This window comes from Cydia fagiglandana, chromosome 2 (assembly GCF_963556715.1).
Source record: "Cydia fagiglandana chromosome 2, ilCydFagi1.1, whole genome shotgun sequence".
NCBI lineage: Eukaryota > Metazoa > Arthropoda > Insecta > Lepidoptera > Tortricidae > Cydia > Cydia fagiglandana.
In genome coordinates this window covers 18,959,406-18,979,826 of record NC_085933.1, presented here as the reverse complement: position 1 = coordinate 18,979,826, position 20,421 = coordinate 18,959,406, and the positions used below count along the sequence as shown (strand labels likewise).

The following is a 20,421-nucleotide window of genomic DNA, read 5'->3' as shown; positions in this document are numbered from 1 at the left end:
AAATATTACTACTTTGACGAGTTTGACGCCATGTTGACGGGGGCACAATCTGTATCTACTGAAACGTGGCTAGTGAGTTTGCTACGAGTCAATCATTTAGATTGCCACAGGTTTCCTTTAAATCAATTATCCTTATGATTAAGTTTCAAAATTAAATAAGTTTGTGTAATTAAATAAGTTTAGTATAGTTTGGAACCGCGACTAGGTACTTTGGGACCAGATTCGGCTGTATAATCAGATTAATTACAACTACCGGGAATAGTCGATCAATCGTGGTATGAATGTCTGTGACCCACACTTGGATGACATTTTCCCAGATGGCAAGTTATTAGCAACTTACTCAAACCGCTAAATGCTCTTTGAGGTTTGTCGTACGAAGGTTAACCCAGGAAGGCAGCTGCGAACACCGAAATTGTCTTTTGCCATATTGGAGCGAATGCAAAGCGAATGGACGTGCACGAAATTTAGATTTTCGAAGTACGCCTAGCTTTCCTAGCTTTTTTTTATTTGTATTATTTGTGTGAGTCAAAGCTTTCCTAGCTTGTTTTATAAGATTGAGCTTGTTAGTGGCTATCGTCAAGGTAAATTTGATCACCATCTGAAAGCGACGATAGAGCTACGGGTAACGTTTGTCTTGAACAAATATCAACACAAACTTTACTTTGATCTATACGGGATTTTCGGAAGGGCCACGGATGGATAGAATTACCTACGCATTCTGAAATCGTAAGAAAAAAACATTAAGGGGCCCACTGATTAACAGTCAGCCGGACGGTATCGGCCTGTCAGTTGTTCGGAACTGTCAAAATTTTGTTCTAACTGACAGGCCGATACCGTCCGGCGGCCTGTTAATCAGTGGGCCCCTTTACATACTGTTTCAACACACAACATTGATTGCTATTTAAATCCTTAAAAGAGTAAATTAAAATTCATAGGGTTCTACTCGAACATTATTTACATTCAAACTTATATCAGCAAAAGACGAGCTGGTGATATGGTATTACTGTAAAAACCTCGCCCATGTGATCAGTCGTAGAAGCCGATTCCATCCTACAAATTGACATCAATTTGAGTGACGTTCCACGGAAAAAGGTACCTTATGGCGGCTGGCGCTTACGTCGCCTAGCGGCGCAATAATATTGTAGCGGCGTTAATAATAGCGTAAGCGCCACCCGCCATAAGGTACCTTTACCCGTAGGACGTCATATTTCTCCTTTACGTAATTATCTCGTGCATCCTGCTCGTACTTATATTTCGGTAACGGATTATTAAAAGTCGATTACCGCTCTTATTCTGCATAGACCTTTATTTGCAGGTATGTAGGTATATCTATCTCTACCTCTACCAACACATACACAAACTAGCTTTATAATTTTTTAATGTGGGACATCGTATTTTCTCGCAGAACAGGCAAGTTAGGTCACACGATGACGCCATCCATCGCATACCTAAATATTTACAATTTAGCAGATCTGTTCGTCAGTATAAATCGTATTCCACCATCTGCAACAGAAAACAAACGATAGCGACCAAAATAGAATGGCAATACATAAATCGTTGCAGCTTTGCAGCTAGTGCCGCGTGCGAATTGAAATTATTTAAACTAAATTACCTATTATATTTTAATCTAACGTATGTGTATTTACCGTATTAAAGTAATATATAAGCGTATTTGTTCATCACATTGTATCTATTAATATAATCATACGAGACAACTTGAAGTATTTTTCCTAAAAAAAATCTCTAAAAACAAAACTTAATAAAGCATATTCTCTGAAGCTATAAGAAGCGGACTTGATAGGGCCGATATGTACCATTGTATAAAGGTCCTGTTAAATAATAATAAAAAAAAACATAATAAACATTTATTCTCAACGAGTGGCGATAAATTATAACAATTAGGAGTTAAACTTTTAAGCGATAAAATAAATTAAAAAGCACATAAGGCTCATAAGGCTACAACAATGAATTTACAAATAAGACAAGTACCTACTGTATTCATACTATTTTTTTATAAGCGACTCGTGATTAAAATGCAATATTCAGTCTCTTTCTAGCTAAAGAATATGTCTGTCTGGCACTGGCATGAAAGGTTTGTTTATTATCAATAAGTTTAGGATATTTTAAATAAGTTTACTTGTTATTATAGCGTGAGAGTTTTCTCAAAAGCTCTCCAGCTTTCATTCATTTCAGTCAACCTCTGGCGACAAAACAGGTCGGACGCCCGCCTCGATCGCTTTCCCACCAAAACAACTTTTCGATAGGCGAAGGATAAGAACATTCGATTTTTTTGTCCTATGATGAAAACTATAGAGTTAACTACATTTGAATAATTAATAACAAGTTGATAGTTACTAACGATTCCCGAAAAAAATGTGAATGATTAGTGAAGCGTTTATATGAAACCTGAAGTGAATTTTTAGTGATGTAGTTTTATAGTTTGGATATATATTAAATGCCTGGTAAGCTAAGTTTATTCTGTCAAGTGGCACGCTTTACAAAAATGTTTTTATGTTTGTACAGTGCATAATATGTACGAAATATATAATGCACAAACCCTTCAACTCACAAACACTATTCAATTACACAAACGGGTCTACCGCGATATAATTTCATTGTTTTTACCTTTAATTCCGACGTTTCACACACTCCGTGTACAGGAAGCCCACACATACTGACAGGTACCTACAAGCATCTTCCCACCATCATCCGAGGCATCTACAATCCGTCGTCACATCCCTGGTTAACAGAGCACGAGACTTATGTGACGCGGAACACATAGATAATGAGTTAGCCCATGTTCAGGAAGTGCTAAAGAAAAATGGGTACTTGCAGAAAATCCCACGCACGACTAGGAATAAAGAAAGACATCCGGAGGTTAGTAGGCAACCAGCCTTTTTGCCGTATGTGAAAGGGATAACGGACAAAGTTGGATCAGTACTGAAGAAATTCTCCATTAAGACTGTATACACGCCGTTATCTAAAGTAGCAAGTCTTTTACGCAGCCCAAAGGATGTCATTCCGTACCAGAATCCGGGTGTCTACAAGATAGAATGCAGTTGTGGAAGTGCGTACATTGGCCAAACAAAGCGCAGTATTCAAGAGAGGGTAAAGGAACACATAGCAGCTGTTAAAAATCGCCATGTAAACAAATCCGCAATAGCTGAGCACTTGCTGACAACAGGAACGAATCACTGGATTGAGCTACATAAACCCAAAGTCCTCTCCAACGAGCGACACTATTATCCGCGGATCGTGAGAGAGGCGATTGAAATCAAAAAACACCCTAAAAATTTCAATCGAGAGGACGGTTACAAATTATCGTCTACTTGGGGACCAGTGATTCAAATGTTGAAACCAGCAGATATATCTTCGGACCAGTGTACGGATACTGTGAGTGTTGTGTGTCGTGCCGTGGACAATAAACATTAAACTTTAACGGGTAGCTGCAATTTCTTTGTCTACCCCGAACATTTTTATAAACTAATTTCGGGTATTTTAGTGTTGTTTTATTAATATCTCCGTTGACATTTGTTGGGACGTCAGTCTTTCCGTGACCACAGCTGATGCAACTCAGCTGAAACGTCGGAATTAAAGGTAAAAACAATGAAATTATATCGCGGTAGACCCGTTTGTGTAATTGAATATGTGTACAAAACGCGAGAGTTTAAAGTGTTATATCACAAACACTACTCGAAAACAAGTATAAACAAACAATATAAACATGCCTCCTTCCACCAAAATAATAAGAAATTAATAATAGCTGTTACACATTACACTTAGTACATATTAAGTATGTTAAATTAATTTTATGTGAAAGATAGGAACTATATGTATATGATGATCAATCTTAATCTTAAAATCTTCGCGGAAAGAGAAGAGTCGTAAAATGTATCGAGCCCAACACATTCATCGAACTCTTCTCTTTACATATTAGTAGACTCAGATGTCGACTCTATGCATAGTATCATGTATTAAAAGTAGGTATCTTCGGCAAATTTCTTATTCTACCTATCTTATTTTATTGATCCTTTTTTAGGATACTTTTTCTTAGTAATGTAATTTAAAATTGTATGCTACCCGATGCTGACTGATTGTTTATTTAGAAAATAAAATAGGTAATTAGATTACAATACTTATTAATTAAACAAAACATTTTATTACAAGCAACAGGTGGATATGGAAAAAGGTAAGGTCCAAAGAAAATATACACAAGCAACATTTTATGAATGTCCACAATACGAATTTCTCTACTTTTTTTTATTTCGTTGTATTCAAACGTATATTACGTCGTAAATAAACCTAAAATGATAGACTGTACAAAAAATTATGTATGTACATATACGTTATTATTAGAGATTAAAAAAAAAACTTGTCAACAAGCATAGCGGTACATATACATTGGCACCTATAATATTTAAAAAGTTCACTCAATTCCTCATGGATCCCATCATCAAAACTCGATTTTGATAAAAATGAGTAAACCTGGAGTTACCTATACCGGGTGTGTCCTGTAATACGAGCAAAAAACTAAACTGTAGGCTGTACTCCTCATACTGACCAACATTTCTTCAGCAACTTTTAAAAAAACTTGTGGTTTGATTTTTAATACCATAAAATGGGGTGAGTTGGGTGAAATTTGACTTTCAATCCTCGATAAAATTTTATTTTTACATGTGAAAACTGAATGGTGTATATAATAAGTGGTTCGGACGTTTGTATTTCAGTTTGTATTTTATTTTGGGTAGTTCCATTTCATAACTTTGACGATAAAGAGGAAAACCGACCTCACCCCGTAGTGCCTCGTATTTGGGGTGAGAGGGTTTTTCATACAAATAGAAATAGAAATAGAAATATCGTTTATTTGCCAGAAATGTGGTACATAAATTAGGTGGTAACATTCATCTTAAATCGAACATCACATCTCGCCGAGAGTGTAGGCATGCAAATATTACTTACAATCTAGCATTTTAAGATTATCTATATACATATTTACAATTACAACAATATGCTACAATTGCCAACACAAAATATAAATAAATTCAATGTTAAGAAATAATTTTCGAATGTCAAATAGTTCTATTACAAGTTAAAATAAATAAATTACAAGATCAGTACGTATAAATTATGATACATTATTAGAATTTACAACTATTCAGTGTCACATACATGTCAATTAATACCAAACTAAGTTAATTATTAAAAAAATCGTTTAAGTTATAAAAACATTTATCCATCAGCCAATGTCGAAGTTTACGTAAAAACAGATTTTTAGGTAACAGTCTTAACTCTAAAGGGATATTGTTATATACTTTCCCTGACATCATGAAACAGTTTTTGTTGTACAGGGCTGAATTAACAAACTGCTGTTTCACTCGACATACATCTCTATCCCTGAGTCTTGGATTTTGGGATCGTTTTTCAAACAGCTCAGGATTGCTTAATACGAATTTCGCTTGCTCGTAAATATAAATACAAGGCAAGGTCAGGGCATTAAACTTTTTAAAAAGAGGTCTACAAGACGCTAATGACCCGACACCTCGAATAGCACGTATACATTTTTTTTGCGTTAGAAACACCTGATCGACATCTGTAGAGTTTCCCCAAATAATAATACCGTATCGAAGAACAGATGCGACATAACCATGGTAGGCTGTTAGAGCAGTGGATTCGTCTGCTACCCTCCTCAATCTTTTTAGAGCAAATACAAATCGACTCAGCCTGTTGCAGATAGATGCTACTTGTTGCTTCCAATTTAAATACCTATCAATAGTGATCCCCAAAAAATGTACCTGGTCGCAGCCGTTTATAAGTTGACCTTTACAGTCTATTTTTAGTGAGGCTCGTTGCGTTTTATTTGGTTCCAAAGGTGATTTTGGAAGATTGTTGGTTCGAATTTTTTTATTATACGTATTACTATAGCCCCATTTTAAATTAGAATACATTATTTTTGTAGTAGTAGCCTTAAAATCCCTTCTCACCCCTCTCTCAAACCTTCTCTCCCCATTCATAACCCAACTCTTCCCGCGAAATCTACTCACCCCGTTTTACGGTACACTTTAAAGTTTATTCTAAGACGCAATGTATTGCGAATTTTGTTATGTTTAAGGCGTAACAAGCAACGTCAATCACAATGATATGGCGTGGCGATGGCGTCCATTGAAGATAATATTTATTTTGTATGAAAAATAGGGAGTCCAATTACTTCATAATTTTCAAAAGTTGTTGAACAAAAGATTAAGATAGATTATACTCCTCAAACGGTGACATTTGAGGCGTATAATCTATATTTTAATTATTTGCTCATGTTACAGGCCACACCCGGTATACTTTTAAACCAGAGACATATACTGTTTTAAACTAAGAAAAATACAAATCTGTTCGTAAATGACGGATTTTTGAGATAACAAATATAATCGTTTTTTGAGGTCGGTTAAAAATTTCATCCAACTATACTGTATTCCAACTTCAAGATATTCACAAGAGACGACACGTACTAGATCCATTCTAGATACGTTATAGTTTAGATTTCAACTAGTTATCTTTTGCAGCGCAATTCGGGCAACCAATGTCACTTTTACGTTAGATAGAGTAAGATATCTATTAGATGTGAATTGGATCTCTAAGTCATATCCTGTGGAAATCGTTCAAAAGTATCTCCAGAATCGCGCAAATGTCAAATTTGACAGGTTAGATCTTAAACATATCTTTGTCGTATCTTGGTGATGTCTTAAAGATATCTAATAGATGTCTATTTCAAAATCCGAATCGGGCCCCAAATCCGTCTCGTTAACTGGGGACTGAAAAATCGGCTCTTAAGGAAGTAAATACGTCAATCACAAACTAAAACTAATTGCCTTGTACCAGATTACCCTGTATAACGTGTAAGCCAATGAGGATGCATAAACTGAAGCGTATTACTGAGCAAAGCCCTGCGTAATGTGTCCAATATCGTAGTGACCTCAATCTGCCACTCTGTGAAAAGGTAATTACTTGAAGACAAGGACTAACGCAATATCTTATTATACAGGGTGTAATCGTTAACGGGCGATTATTACGTAAATATAAAAGATGTCAAAAAAACTTTTAATTGATATAGAATTCATTTTTTATTTGGCTCTTGTCAATATTGATAAGGAAATTTCCATTGAATATTCACAGTTATAAATGCACCACTCAAATAACTAACAAGACAAATAGGTATAGTTATATTACATTAATAATTTACTATAACTATTCGGTTTAAATTTCATTAATTAATCTAGAAATGAAATAAGTACAATAAAAGTTACTCTAAAACACATTTCGACACTTTTAGTTTAGATTCGAGATGAGATTGATAAAAAAAATCGTAAGCAGAATAAAAAAATAATGACACCTACATATCGTCTGGTATAACTAGGTACGTATAGTAATTAATAGGTGTAGAATGCAAAACGTAACGTTGGGAGGCCATTGCTTCGCTTTAAAGATTGCGCAAAGAGGGACATGATTGCCTTCCATATAAACCACCAAGACTGGGAGAAGCTCGCAGAGCAGCGGACGGAATGGCGCAAACGTGTTGTGGAGGGTCGCAAGTTTTGTGATGAGACCTGCCGGCCTAGCCAAGGTCACAATCGCTATCGCTTCGACAACGAAAACCATTATGTCTCTCTATCACACTTCCATATTAGTGCGACAGTGACAGTTGCGTTTCGATCGCTACGGAGCGTAAGCGATCGGCATCTTGGCTACGCGGCCTGGTTCGCCGCACTCGCTGACAAGAGGCAAAGACGACGACAAGGTGTCTCAGTACCGGTATCCGCAAACTTCTCTTGTCAGAGTCAGAGTCTTGTGGTAGACCATGTCGATCTCGCATCGGTCTATTTAGCCACCAAAAACGGTGTTACACCATAAATCGTCTGATATAGACGAAAAGGCCTATGATGATGATGATGATAGTAATTATAGTATGTATTTAGGTATAATCAAAGAATATAATACTCACTAGGAGGGTATAATGGCATTAGCGACTTCTAAAAGATAGAAATATCTGTGGCAGGCACTAAAGCCGTTTGCGAACATGAAATTCTAATGGAAAACCCACGTCAAAGTCAGCCGATATGGAAATGAATTGGCACACCCGTGTTAATGGGAGAATAATGTGAGTGTCTCCGTATGCACCTGTACTGAGGGAAGTAGTGTCATAAGGTGCAAAATTTGGTATCGGATGAATTCACTTAGCACTGATGTAATATACGTAAAACTAAGCTATTTGAGCCCGGTAGACATCCGCCACCCCCTGGCAGGTAGGCAGGGGGGGGGGGGGGCAGTCAAAGTAATTTGTAATGGATTCAAACTTTCAACTCCTTTTTAGCCACGTTAGAGAATGAATTTTTCAAAACGCTGAGCTAACTTTCTTGTATTTTAATAATATGCACATATAAAAAGTTTCAAACCCCACACTCCAATTTTTTTTAAATCTCCATACAAATTTTCAACCCCTATTTCGCCAGGTGGCGAAATTTGTATGGAGCGAAATAGGGGATGAATTTTCAAAAACGCTGAAATTCGTTTTCTTGTATTTTAATAGTGATATACTATAACGTTTGAAATTCCTAGCTTACAATAAAACATGAACTTCATACAAATTTTCATTCCCTTTTTAACCCCTTTAGGGGCTGAATTTTTCAAAATCGCTTATTATCTCTTATAAATGTAAACTGGTGTGCAAATTTCAACTTTCTAGCATTTCTAGTTTCGGCTGATAATAGTAATAGTTGAATAAAAAAATAGCACACCGATTTTGATTTATTCGTCAATATTTATATTTTTTCTGTTAAACTGTAAGTATATCAAAGGTCTCAAAAATGAATTCCTAATGCCCGATTTATCTGGAAATGATACCAAACTCGAGGTGGTAGGTAGGTAAATAGAAGCCGATATGCGTGTAACTTTGGATGCCCCCTGCCTACTCACCAGGGGGTGGCGGATGGCTACCGGGCTGGATTGGTTTAGCTTTACGTATACTACATCTGTGCCAAGTGAATTAATCCGATACCAAAATTTGGACATCCCATACATTAGGTGACACTACTTCCCTCAGTACTGTGCGTCTTTTATTGTATGCGTGATGAACATCACACATAACCAACAAACAATTTTCATACTTACATGCAATCGTTGTCGTCAAGCTCACCACAGTTGTTAACCTATCGAATGAGATGATGCCTTTACTGAGATTGGTCAACGATATGTAATCATACGACATACCTATATGAGGCCTGGACGTTAGTGAGATGACGATTCACTCATTGCTGGTGTCCTACTTTATTACCTACATATAAAATTAGTTTCACCTGATTATCCACCTGGTTTCCTGAACTTCGTAGTCGCCTCCAAACCTCCCCTTATAGCGACCCCATTCCTCACACTAGTTTACCATAAGTTCATATTAGCCATCAACAATTCCCTCGGATCACTGTTCACTCTGATTACTGATATACGTTGTTCACAATTTACAAGAGACACATCATTAATCTAATAACACCATAAGAAACTCGTTGAATTGATCCAAAAGCAAAATTCTCTCCCTTCGTAGATTTGTTCGCACATAACCTCCCATTATCCCTATCGTTCGGCGTCTACCCTCTTGTCTCCCCAAAAAATCACAATAACCTAGAAGCGGTTATTTTAACTTAAACGTGACTGCGAGCGCCATCTACCCCATGACGCTGGCAACTATTAGCCGGTTCGCGATATGTTCGCGACACTCCCGCCCCGCAGGAAGAAGCTACTCTTTTAATTGAAATTAGATGTCCATAGGCAAACATGTAAATAAATCAACAATTAGATGATAAGAACACTAATGTGAATAATAATGTATTTGAGCTGTTCATCCTCTGAATGCCTCTCTAGGCTTTGGCGCTGTGAATCGGCATGACCTGAGATTTCGTACAATTTCTGATGATGTTGTAGAGATGTGCTGAGGCATACTGTTTCTGAGACTGATCCGATTGTTCATCTGTATTTGTGCTGAGCTGATAAAGAACAAAATCCTGAGACTGGTCTGAGCATTCATCAATGTTTGTGCTGAGCTGATTAATAATTTGATCCTGAGATTGGTCTGAGCATTCATCAATGTTTGTGCTGAACTGATTAATAATATGATCTTTGATATGATAATTATATGATTCATTGATATCTGTGCTAAACTAACTGATTTCTGATCTGAGACTGAAAGCAGGATCCTGAGATTGGTGTGAGCGACTAAGCCATCGGATCATCAGACATCGTAAGCACGATGTCTGAGCTGAGCTGAGTAGGATCACGGCTGCTATTTGTCATCTCTGGTCCGTTACTGATCTCTCTGTCTACCTATGACTATTACTATTGTATTTCCCACAATCTCGCGCGTTCAGTTCCAAATTGCTCCAAGCAGTCCTTAATTACAACGTGGCAACACCGATTTCATACCAAACATCGGTGTTGTTAGACAGTGAGAACTCAATTCGTGTTATATTTTATCTATGACTACCATCTGTGATGTTATATACTGCTTTGCTCTTGTGATATCGTTAATAACTTGTTTCACTATTTCAAGGGTCACAACTTCTACTACAGCAGACGTATACATAATGTCCAGCATAATTTGCGTAATTAAACAACTGTAAATTTATTAAACACCGCGGCGACCGCGCGATCGAACGATAGTTATTACACAGACAAAAGCAACCGTCTTATCCGAACGTGACGTGTATATGTAACCTAAGTTCCCACTTCTCTTTACTTAATACTACTGGCAGTAATCTACTATGTGAAGTATTTTAATCTACCTGCTTATTCATTAAACCTACTGCTAACATATCCATCCCTACGTCTATCTACTTCATGTCCGGCAGCCCTCCCCAGCCAAGGAAGAATTACGCTATTCTCATTTAATCACAAATCAAAATGTAAAAAAGAACTTTACCTACAACTCGAGAGAACATTATTATTATTATTTTTTCTTAAGCTAAGCTCAAATTAGGCACTTATTTCGAGTCAAGACACCTTTTCTTGCAGTTCGTTCTGATTTATCAAATAGATATTGTGCCAAAAATTACTGCAGTTTTTAATTATCATTTTCTGATGCTGGCGTGAAATAATCTAGTTTAAATAAGTTGGGACGGTCGTGTCAGCCTCTCTATTAGGTCTGAAAGCCATCTATGGATTTAACCTGAGCTACACTCAAATAATATAAACTAAGCACTTTATCTTCATCTTCATCTTGGTTAGTTACAAAACAATTCTTTTTTACTGCGTTACATTTACTTTCTAGTGTTATACATATATATCAGTCATGCTAACGATTGTAGAAACAGCAAAGCAAGCTGTACCGAGGTACCGATTCATTACAACTTTACAACTATTCTTGAATTGATGTAACTGATCAGATCTTCAAGTGTAATAATCGCCAGCTTCCCGTATTACGGTATTTTCACTGTTGTGTCTATCAAATTGACCCTCTCTGTTTCCTTTATTCACGAATTTCCACTTCACAGCTTTGAGAACCATGAGAGACATAGAAGAGTACTCACTCAGTAGCAAATACTCAATGTGGCAATTAATAGAAATTACAGTGGGCGCGGTGTCTGTCTGTATACTCTTTAAAGGCTTTCGCAAAGACTTGATTTCCTTAACTGGAGTAAAATGTCAGGGTTATGAGAGAAATGGGGATAACACGTCGAGTTATCTTTTTAAAGTTGATCAAGGAGTGCAACTGTTCACTAACATCGGTGAATACATAATGAGTCAAGCCTTCCAATGAAGGCTGTGAGGGTGGTGTCTGAGTTGGTAGACTTGGTAGCCAACGTATCAATAACCTCAGTTAAGCAAATGACATGACTATAATTAGATTAAGTGCCTGTGGAATGTAACTTGCGGTTTTGCTTCTTAAATTGAGCATGTCAGATATGAGTCCTTAACTTCATACATCCACACCAGATTCATACCCTAGGATCAAAAGAAATAAGACGGAGTTGATGTATGTCGATATTCCTGTTAAAATGAAGAGTACTAATGAATTGCACGATCTAGAGGCAAGTTGTTGGTTTACTTGGGATCTTAAATAAGCGACGATGGCGTTTTCGACCAAAGGGTGGTCAGAAGAGTTCAGGTGGCCAAAGGTACGGTGAAACGACTCGCCAGGGTATGCATATGGGAGAACATACAATAACGATCACACTAATGTGGACGCCTTGTTTTCTCGAACTTTCTGTACATGTCCAAACCTAGACTATTAAAAACTGAAACCCACCATAGGACAGATGCATTTGAGATGTGGTACTGGCGAAGAATGCTTGAACGCAGTAGGTGAAATTGCATCAAGTCTCGACGAACTCAACATGAAACCGAGGTTATCCACTATTTGTACTCATCGCGCACGTACTTTCTTCTGCTATCGAGGCAGAAGAGGACCCTATAGTCTGGAGAAGCTCATAATCACTGGCCACATGGCAAGGAAGCGTAGGGGTAGGGATGAACGTATGGCCACACGGTGGGCGAACAGAAAAATATTAAAGACAAAGCCACATTACAGGCTAGCATATCTAGGTACTGATGGTGAGCACTGGTGAAGAACCACACAGGACAGGTGTCCAACTGTACACTGTGACTCAAGAGGATAGTGCAACGAATAAGGCTGATAACTGTCTTGTGACTATTGCTCCTGTAGTAGTCGTACATAAAACAAATACCATGTCCTTAACACTCCGATATTTCACAGCAATATTAAAACTAATGAAGACAGATACCTATTGAACTTCATTATATGACATCTGATTTTAATTGTGATTCTGATTCTTGTGTAGCTGCAGCCTGCATTTTATATCTCAATATTCTGATTAAATCTGATAATCAAGCTAACAGTTGATGCCACGATCATACACCAATAATTACTTGGCTCATGATTAATCTCTTCCTTTTACTATAACATAAAAAGTTTAATACTTAATTGAAGTTACCTATCACCCTTTCCTTCCTTCTTCACAGGTTTAAATCAACACATTTTGTGTTAAAAATAATGTTCACTCGCATCACAATGTCTGCTGTGATAGACGACAGACAACTATATACGTTCCAAAGGTAAGCTTTTGCAGAGTTTTCAATAACAGGCATTATAACTAAGTACATAATATTACAATCACCTAATGTTGGTACACACTGTATTATCCATACTATTTTATTACCATCTAAGCAAAAGCTGTGTTGACAGACGAAATATGATATTTAGCCAATACGCTATTGAGCCTGGAATAGATACTATATGATATGATATAAGAGGCTAATTTCTAGCCTAGTGTTGAAAATTATAAAATTATTATTTATGTTTCGTCTAGACCGTCTAGTATTATTACAGTTTACCACACAACATCTATCGTGGCCCATTTTTATTGTAAATATGATTTTTAAGGCAAAAGAAACGTGAACAAAATAACTGAAAAGTATGTGAATTGACAGAAACACTTGCTTGCAAACTTGTCATATTTAGCCACATCAAGCGCTGAGTTTGTTTCGGCTCCCCCCACCACTTGCTTTGCACGCAGCGAATACCTGCTATTCCTTTTCGTTACCTATACATAGGTAATATACTCTGTAACAAATGCTCTTGTGTCTTTGTCATTATACCATCATTTAATTTCATAACTACTTGCACTGAGTGGGATAATGACTACTATCATTGTTAAAAATACTTTATCACATTTTTTTTTAAATAACCGAATACTTACTTGAGAATTTCTCTTATTCAGAAACCTATCCACCATGGTCTTACTACTGTCTCTATAATTATTATGAATATTTAGGGTCGTATGCTTTAGTATTTAGTATCTTGATTGGGTAGGCGATATCAATTAATATGTGTTGCTTGATTCCAATTCATTTAACAAAATCAAATTAGTTATGCATGGCTATTCATTAAATTATCTACCACTCCCTTATCTATTTCTGTTCGAGTAAAAGTAAAGTTGTATGTACTTAGAAGTATCTAAATCAGTTAGCAGACAATATAGAAACCAGTAGGCCATTCAATCATTATGCCTTTCATTGGGAGTCTTTTCAATAATAATTTATTTTAGCGTTTTTAACCCCTTAGGTTTGGGTCATCGTCTCAGCGTATGTACCTACATACACATTTCAGAAGTTTCGTTAATCTTTATCTAATCACTAATCTATGGACTTTCCACACTAAGAATCAATGGTTCAGTAATAATAGGAAGTCATTATATCTTAAGGTATTGCTCAAGTGCAAACCTATTGGTGGTGGCTTATACTAAACAGTTTTGCCTTTGTCATTTACCGTTATCCAAATATTTACTGACTCTCTGATAACAATCTATATTGGAATGTTAATCGGGAATAAATTGAGATACTATACTTTGTGACATCAACAGACAAGTCTTTGGAACCTTAATGTAACGCTGATATACGCAATCCATAAGTAAGTGAATATTTTTTAAATTAATTCGGCAGTTTTTTATTCGTTTACAATCATTTTACCCGTTTATTCTTTCAGAACAGAAATATCATGTATGCCAGTTGAGTATGTTACTATTGTTTAATCTAGCGAGTGGCATTTTTGGCACTTTGCTGGTACCATTGGAATGGCTGAGTGATTCGATTGAGTTCCAATGATGTTCCTGGTCCTTTGAGTTTGAGTAGTATGTACATTGTACGAGTACATATGACATCAAATTGTAATCTGATTTGAATTGCCTCCTGCATTTTCATCCAGGCACATTACAACTAAATTATACCGACTTCTAAGAAACCAATCCGTTACAATTCCTTACGATTGTAAGAACAAACAACGACGAGGCAAGAAATTCCAAATTAACATCTTATGATATGAGTGGATCTAGTCCTTCAAACTAGGTGAGTGTAAAATTCGAGTTTTTAAATAAACTCAATGATTCTGATTAAAGCCCAGTGAAAATATGGATCCGCAAAACATACCACTATAATAGCCTGGTTTGCTTGTCTGGAAGATATCAATCTTTTAGCGATAAGACCGCCCGTTCTGCACAATAGTATAAGTGATGTGTTAAGTTCCTTCCCGGCTGCCACATCACAGGCATAGCCTAGTGTGGGGCCACAGGATATAAATATATATATTGTCAACAAGGTTATTTGAAATAAATATTATTCTTATTCTTATTCTTATAAGTAAAGAATATTGTGTTGTTGTAAAAATATTGATCATATAAGTATGAGGCTAATACGTTAAACATGATACATTCGTTTCATGAAAAGATACGCAGTATAAATTGTTGTCAATTCACCACGCTTGCGCTCACAACTAGTTTAATCATGGCTGAGCTGATAATTTGTGATGAAGCGAGTATTCTGCAAGCAATGCATGAAAAGCATGCAAGCCAGTAAGAATTAACTTGGCGTGGAACACCATGATCACAAAATATTGTTTATCACCAATTTAACTAGATACCGATGTAATAGAAAATACACAAGATCGGAGGTCAGACCTAAACTGGTTTGTAAGCAACAACAGTTGGTAAGCCATAATATCAACTACCCGCATTAAAATAAACTTTCAATTTGGTTCTAAAACTATTCGGCCACACAGAACAATGAATGTGAGATTATGATTCTTATTATTTTAATATTAAGAGCGTAACTCCTGCAACGTTACAAACAAAATTGCAAAGGCATAGATGCCAAAAAAATCGAGTATAATTATTGTAACAGATCTAATAATTTATGCGATTTCATTTATGTCTTACATTGAATTGTTTGAACATTACATTGAACATTGAAATATGAATTTATATTTATATATTTTATAAATGTAAATATAAAATGTTTCTTTAGTTATAAGTACATCCTCTGTTTTATACGCTGTGTAAGCATATTATACCATGCTATGTACTATTCTGATCGCCTGCCGAGCGCGGGCAAGTTAATGGCGCACCCGAGCTAGCTCAGTAACCATGATCTCCAACACACATAGTCGCTACGCATTCCGCGATCTGTAGTACTGGTTAGCCTGAGACCTCGCGCCTGAGACCTCGCGCCTGCGCTCGCGCATGGGAACTAATATAAAGCGTACTTACTTGTGTAAGTCGCTGCGGGCAAAATAAATAAAAAATGTATACCTACCTACATATATATTATTTTTGTGTCAATTTTGCAAGAAACCAATAAATTTTCACTTAATATTATGTAACAAATAAAAGTGTACTCGGCAAGATAAAACTTCTTTAAACCTAATTAAATTACGAAAAAGGTCATAATCGTCACTTAAGAACCCAATTTAAAAACAGATGTACTAATAATAATGCAGATGTAGTAATGTTAAATTGTTGGTCAACTGCATAATTTGAATCTTCTAGCTCAGGTGATAAAGTCGTTGTTTGAGAGGATCCATGCTGGTTCACAAATCGACCAGCAAACTTTAATTCAAAATGTATTTATATCGACCGGGATATGAACCTTGATTACCTTTCCCTTAACCGTGAATCATTTAAGACTGTTATTTCATCCAAAATGTCGTAAATTTTTATTAGTGCATGATTTTATCAAAGATTGGTCAGGTAACTTAATCTAAACAAGTAAAGCAACTTGTCAACTACATCATCAAACATAATAAATATCAAAATGAAACCATGTTCTTGTGAACATAATCATAACAGACACCTAAATATAGATTACGATTAAACCTCCTGTTCAACTTAAACTTGTTAGGCATGAGCGGGTATGGTAACGGTACCAATCATATGATATTTAAGAGAACAATGAGATTATTCACAACTTTGAGAAAGAATCAAGTTATTTTTATCAAATATTGGCTTCTTCACCTTTTCTTTGATACATGACATATATGTATTTCAGTTTCTATTGGATTATTACTGATACGTGTAAACTTTCTACTGCTTAGGGCGTTAAAACTTGAGTTGAATGTCCATTTCGTCCCCCACGTTTTTAGACATGTTCAATGAGAAATGTACGTAATGGTTGGTTTCAAAGTAATGAAATCTGAGACCTAAGCAGTTCCATCGCTCTTGTTGAAGGTAGTGTTACTAAGCTAGTGTTTCAAAACTGATTACAAACACCTCTCTGACAGAATTTATAGTAAACATACCAATATTGTACAATCTTTGCCACTCTCTCATTCTTATAACATAGAAATGTTGGAATACTGAGCGTTGCGACGGTTTCAAGGCACGTCGGTTAAAAACAAACTTTGCTGCCCTGGTGACACAAACATTTTTATCACATCAACCAGTGACAAATACTTGCTGTAAAACGTTAAATATACAACTTAATGCTTTTAAATATTTTTATCATTCAAAACCATCACTTGGAATTCCATTCTACTGCTTAACATGAGGAATCAACTCCAAATTTGCACTCTATAGGACTGATTAATTAACACACTGCTTTCAAAGATTAAAGCGCGCTTTTTAGTATTTTGTATTACAAGAAGAATTTTTGAAACTATATTATTGCATTTAAATAATATACCAAGGAAAATTTGTGTTTAGATACCAATTTTTTTTTTTTTAAACTATATATATTTACTGACATTTGCAATCTCTTGTATATCAAAGAGCAAGAATGTTCAATAAAATGTATGCACTTAATTGCATATGTGCTCCGGTGAAACGCAAACATATTCGCCAGCTTAACGCCTTTTTGCAAAAATAGGATTACATAAATATGGGCTTCATTTCATGCCTGAAAGAAAAAACATTAAATTGATCTGAACAAACAAAAAAAAATTAACTCTTAAGTTGTACGTGCATAATTACATAAATTGACTTTTCATATGTTACTTTTGATGATGATTATGCATGTGCATAAATAATCCCAGCATCTCCACCATGTCGTCAAGCTCACCACAGTTGTTAACCTATCGAATGAGATGATGCCTTTACTGAGATTGGTCAACGATATGTAATCATACGACATACCTATATGAGGCCTGGACGTTAGTGAGATGACGATTCACTCATTGCTGGTGTCCTACTTTATTACCTACATATAAAATTAGTTTCACCTGATTATCCACCTGGTTTCCTGAACTTCGTAGTCGCCTCCAAACCTCCCCTTATAGCGACCCCATTCCTCACACTAGTTTACCATAAGTTCATATTAGCCATCAACAATTCCCTCGGATCACTGTTCACTCTGATTACTGATATACGTTGTTCACAATTTACAAGAGACACATCATTAATCTAATAACACCATAAGAAACTCGTTGAATTGATCCAAAAGCAAAATTCTCTCCCTTCGTAGATTTGTTCGCACATAACCTCCCATTATCCCTATCGTTCGGCGTCTACCCTCTTGTCTCCCCAAAAAATCACAATAACCTAGAAGCGGTTATTTTAACTTAAACGTGACTGCGAGCGCCATCTACCCCATGACGCTGGCAACTATTAGCCGGTTCGCGATATGTTCGCGACAATCGTTTCGCTAAATACATAGGGAACACTAAAAGTTCTTAGAAAGCTCCACTTAGACATCAATGATCTCAGATCATAATACATATAACAGAAAAGGCATATAATTTATGAAAATTTATACCTATTAGCAGGATTGTAATAACCAAACTTGTATCTACATAGACATATTACGAAGGTCAAACTGAAAGTTATTAAATAGAGAAAACTGTAGTGATTAGGCCGTCATTCTTTATTTTGGATATTAGGTATGTGTTCAGTAGGTGATAAAGTGATAATGGTTTAGAAAACGAAAGAGAGGAATACAAAAATCTATTTAGTTGCCCATTTTCTGCCTAATCGAACACAGCGAAAAAAAGAGAAATGGCTGTTTATTCGTACGTCCAAAGTGGATACTTTTACCTCCGAACAACCGATCCTATATCAAATTCACTGGAACCATCCTATATCCGATCCGGCTCTCTACCCCAAGTACCATTGACCTAGCAAAGCAATTTGCTGTTAATTTCATTTCATCTTGAGCTTTTTTAATCTTACCTTTTTCATTAAACCTCGTTTATTTTATTATTAAATTGCTTTAGATTTTTCGAACTCTGTAGTATCTAGTATCTAAATGAGTAGTGGGATTCGCTAGGGGAAATTTCATCATTATATACTCGTACCCGCGTTCATATAGCAACGCCACGTCGGTGGTATTTCGTTCGTACCCAGATCATAGCGCTGTATGCCGGAAATTTCATTAAATATACCAGTAATACGTTTCCTTTTTGAGATGAAACCGCCTGCGGAATTGATTCTTTTTCATCAGCTAACAAAGTTAGGTTCAAAAATTTACAGGGTGAGTTTGTAATGCGATCTATCCTTGACATTTGGTTTTCTATATCTAGCCAATATAAGGGGCTCGCAAGATTTTTGAAATAAAATATATAGAGGGCCTGAAAAACCGCATACAGAGCTTGTGCAATCCATCCGTATACTTTGGAGAGGACCTTTTTTTTAAACCGACCAATGTAAATAAATGTTACTGATATTGATTTGACTTTCAATAGGCGATATCCTATCTACGGGGTATGCGCAATGCGCATGTTTCTATTTGAACCAAATTAGTTATTCATTTACTGTTTTTACGTTAAAACACCGAAAGTAGAACGATTCGAACTTTATAAATTTATAATCTTGTTATGAAACGGTTATGAATATTATTATCTGTCAACTGTCAACAGTGACATTTAAGAAAAAAAACCGGGCAAGTGCGAGTCGGACTCGCGCACGAAGGGTTCCGTACCGTAATGCAAAAAAAAAAAACAAAAAAAAAAGCAAAAAAAAAACGGTCACCCATCCAAGTACTGACCACTCCCGCCGTTGCTTAACTTTGGTCAAAAATCACGTTTGTTGTATGGGAGAGGGAAGGGATTTAAATCTTTATTTTATTCTGTTTTTAGTATTTGTTGTTATAGCGGCAACAGAAATACATCATCTGTGAAAATTTCAACTGTCTAGCTATCACGGTTCGTGAGATACAGCCTGGTGACAGACGGACGGACGGACGGACGGACGGACGGACAGCGAAGTCTTAGTAATAGGGTCCCGTTTTTCCCTTTGGGTACGGAACCCTAAAAAGAAAATTCACTGTTGACAACTAACAAAATATGTATATCTATAATCATAGATTTGTAGGTATATGTTATTCTATAAAATCATAACAGAAAATAACTAACTGAATAGGCCATCAGCGTAAAAAAATGTAAATTTCACTCGTGTTTTGTGGGGTGGGTGAAAATTGTGTAGGTACCTACCTTTTTCCGGGGTTAATTCTCTCTCTAAGATAATATGGCGTTTCCACCCTGTATCAATCACAACAGTTGCACGGAGAAACTTGTGTGTAACTTTTATATTATTTTGTAAAAAAATTTAAACGACATTCCAGTAAATAAATATTTAGTATAGTTGTTGTAGTAATTTTCTGATGTTAGTTATA

At 36.1% G+C, this 20,421-nt stretch overlaps 1 protein-coding gene across 1 annotated transcript in view; it reads left to right on the top strand.

Moving 5' to 3' along the window:
• The first annotated feature begins 2,222 nt into the window (after nucleotides 1-2,222).
• Nucleotides 2,223-20,421, top strand: part of LOC134678239 (uncharacterized) — a 28,551-nt gene continuing 10,352 nt past the window's right edge. Inside the window, exon 1 of the mRNA XM_063536713.1 lies at nucleotides 2,223-2,462. Coding sequence (XP_063392783.1) covers nucleotides 2,456-2,462 — 7 coding nt within the window. The 5' untranslated portion in view covers nucleotides 2,223-2,455. The remainder of the gene's footprint in view (nucleotides 2,463-20,421) is intronic.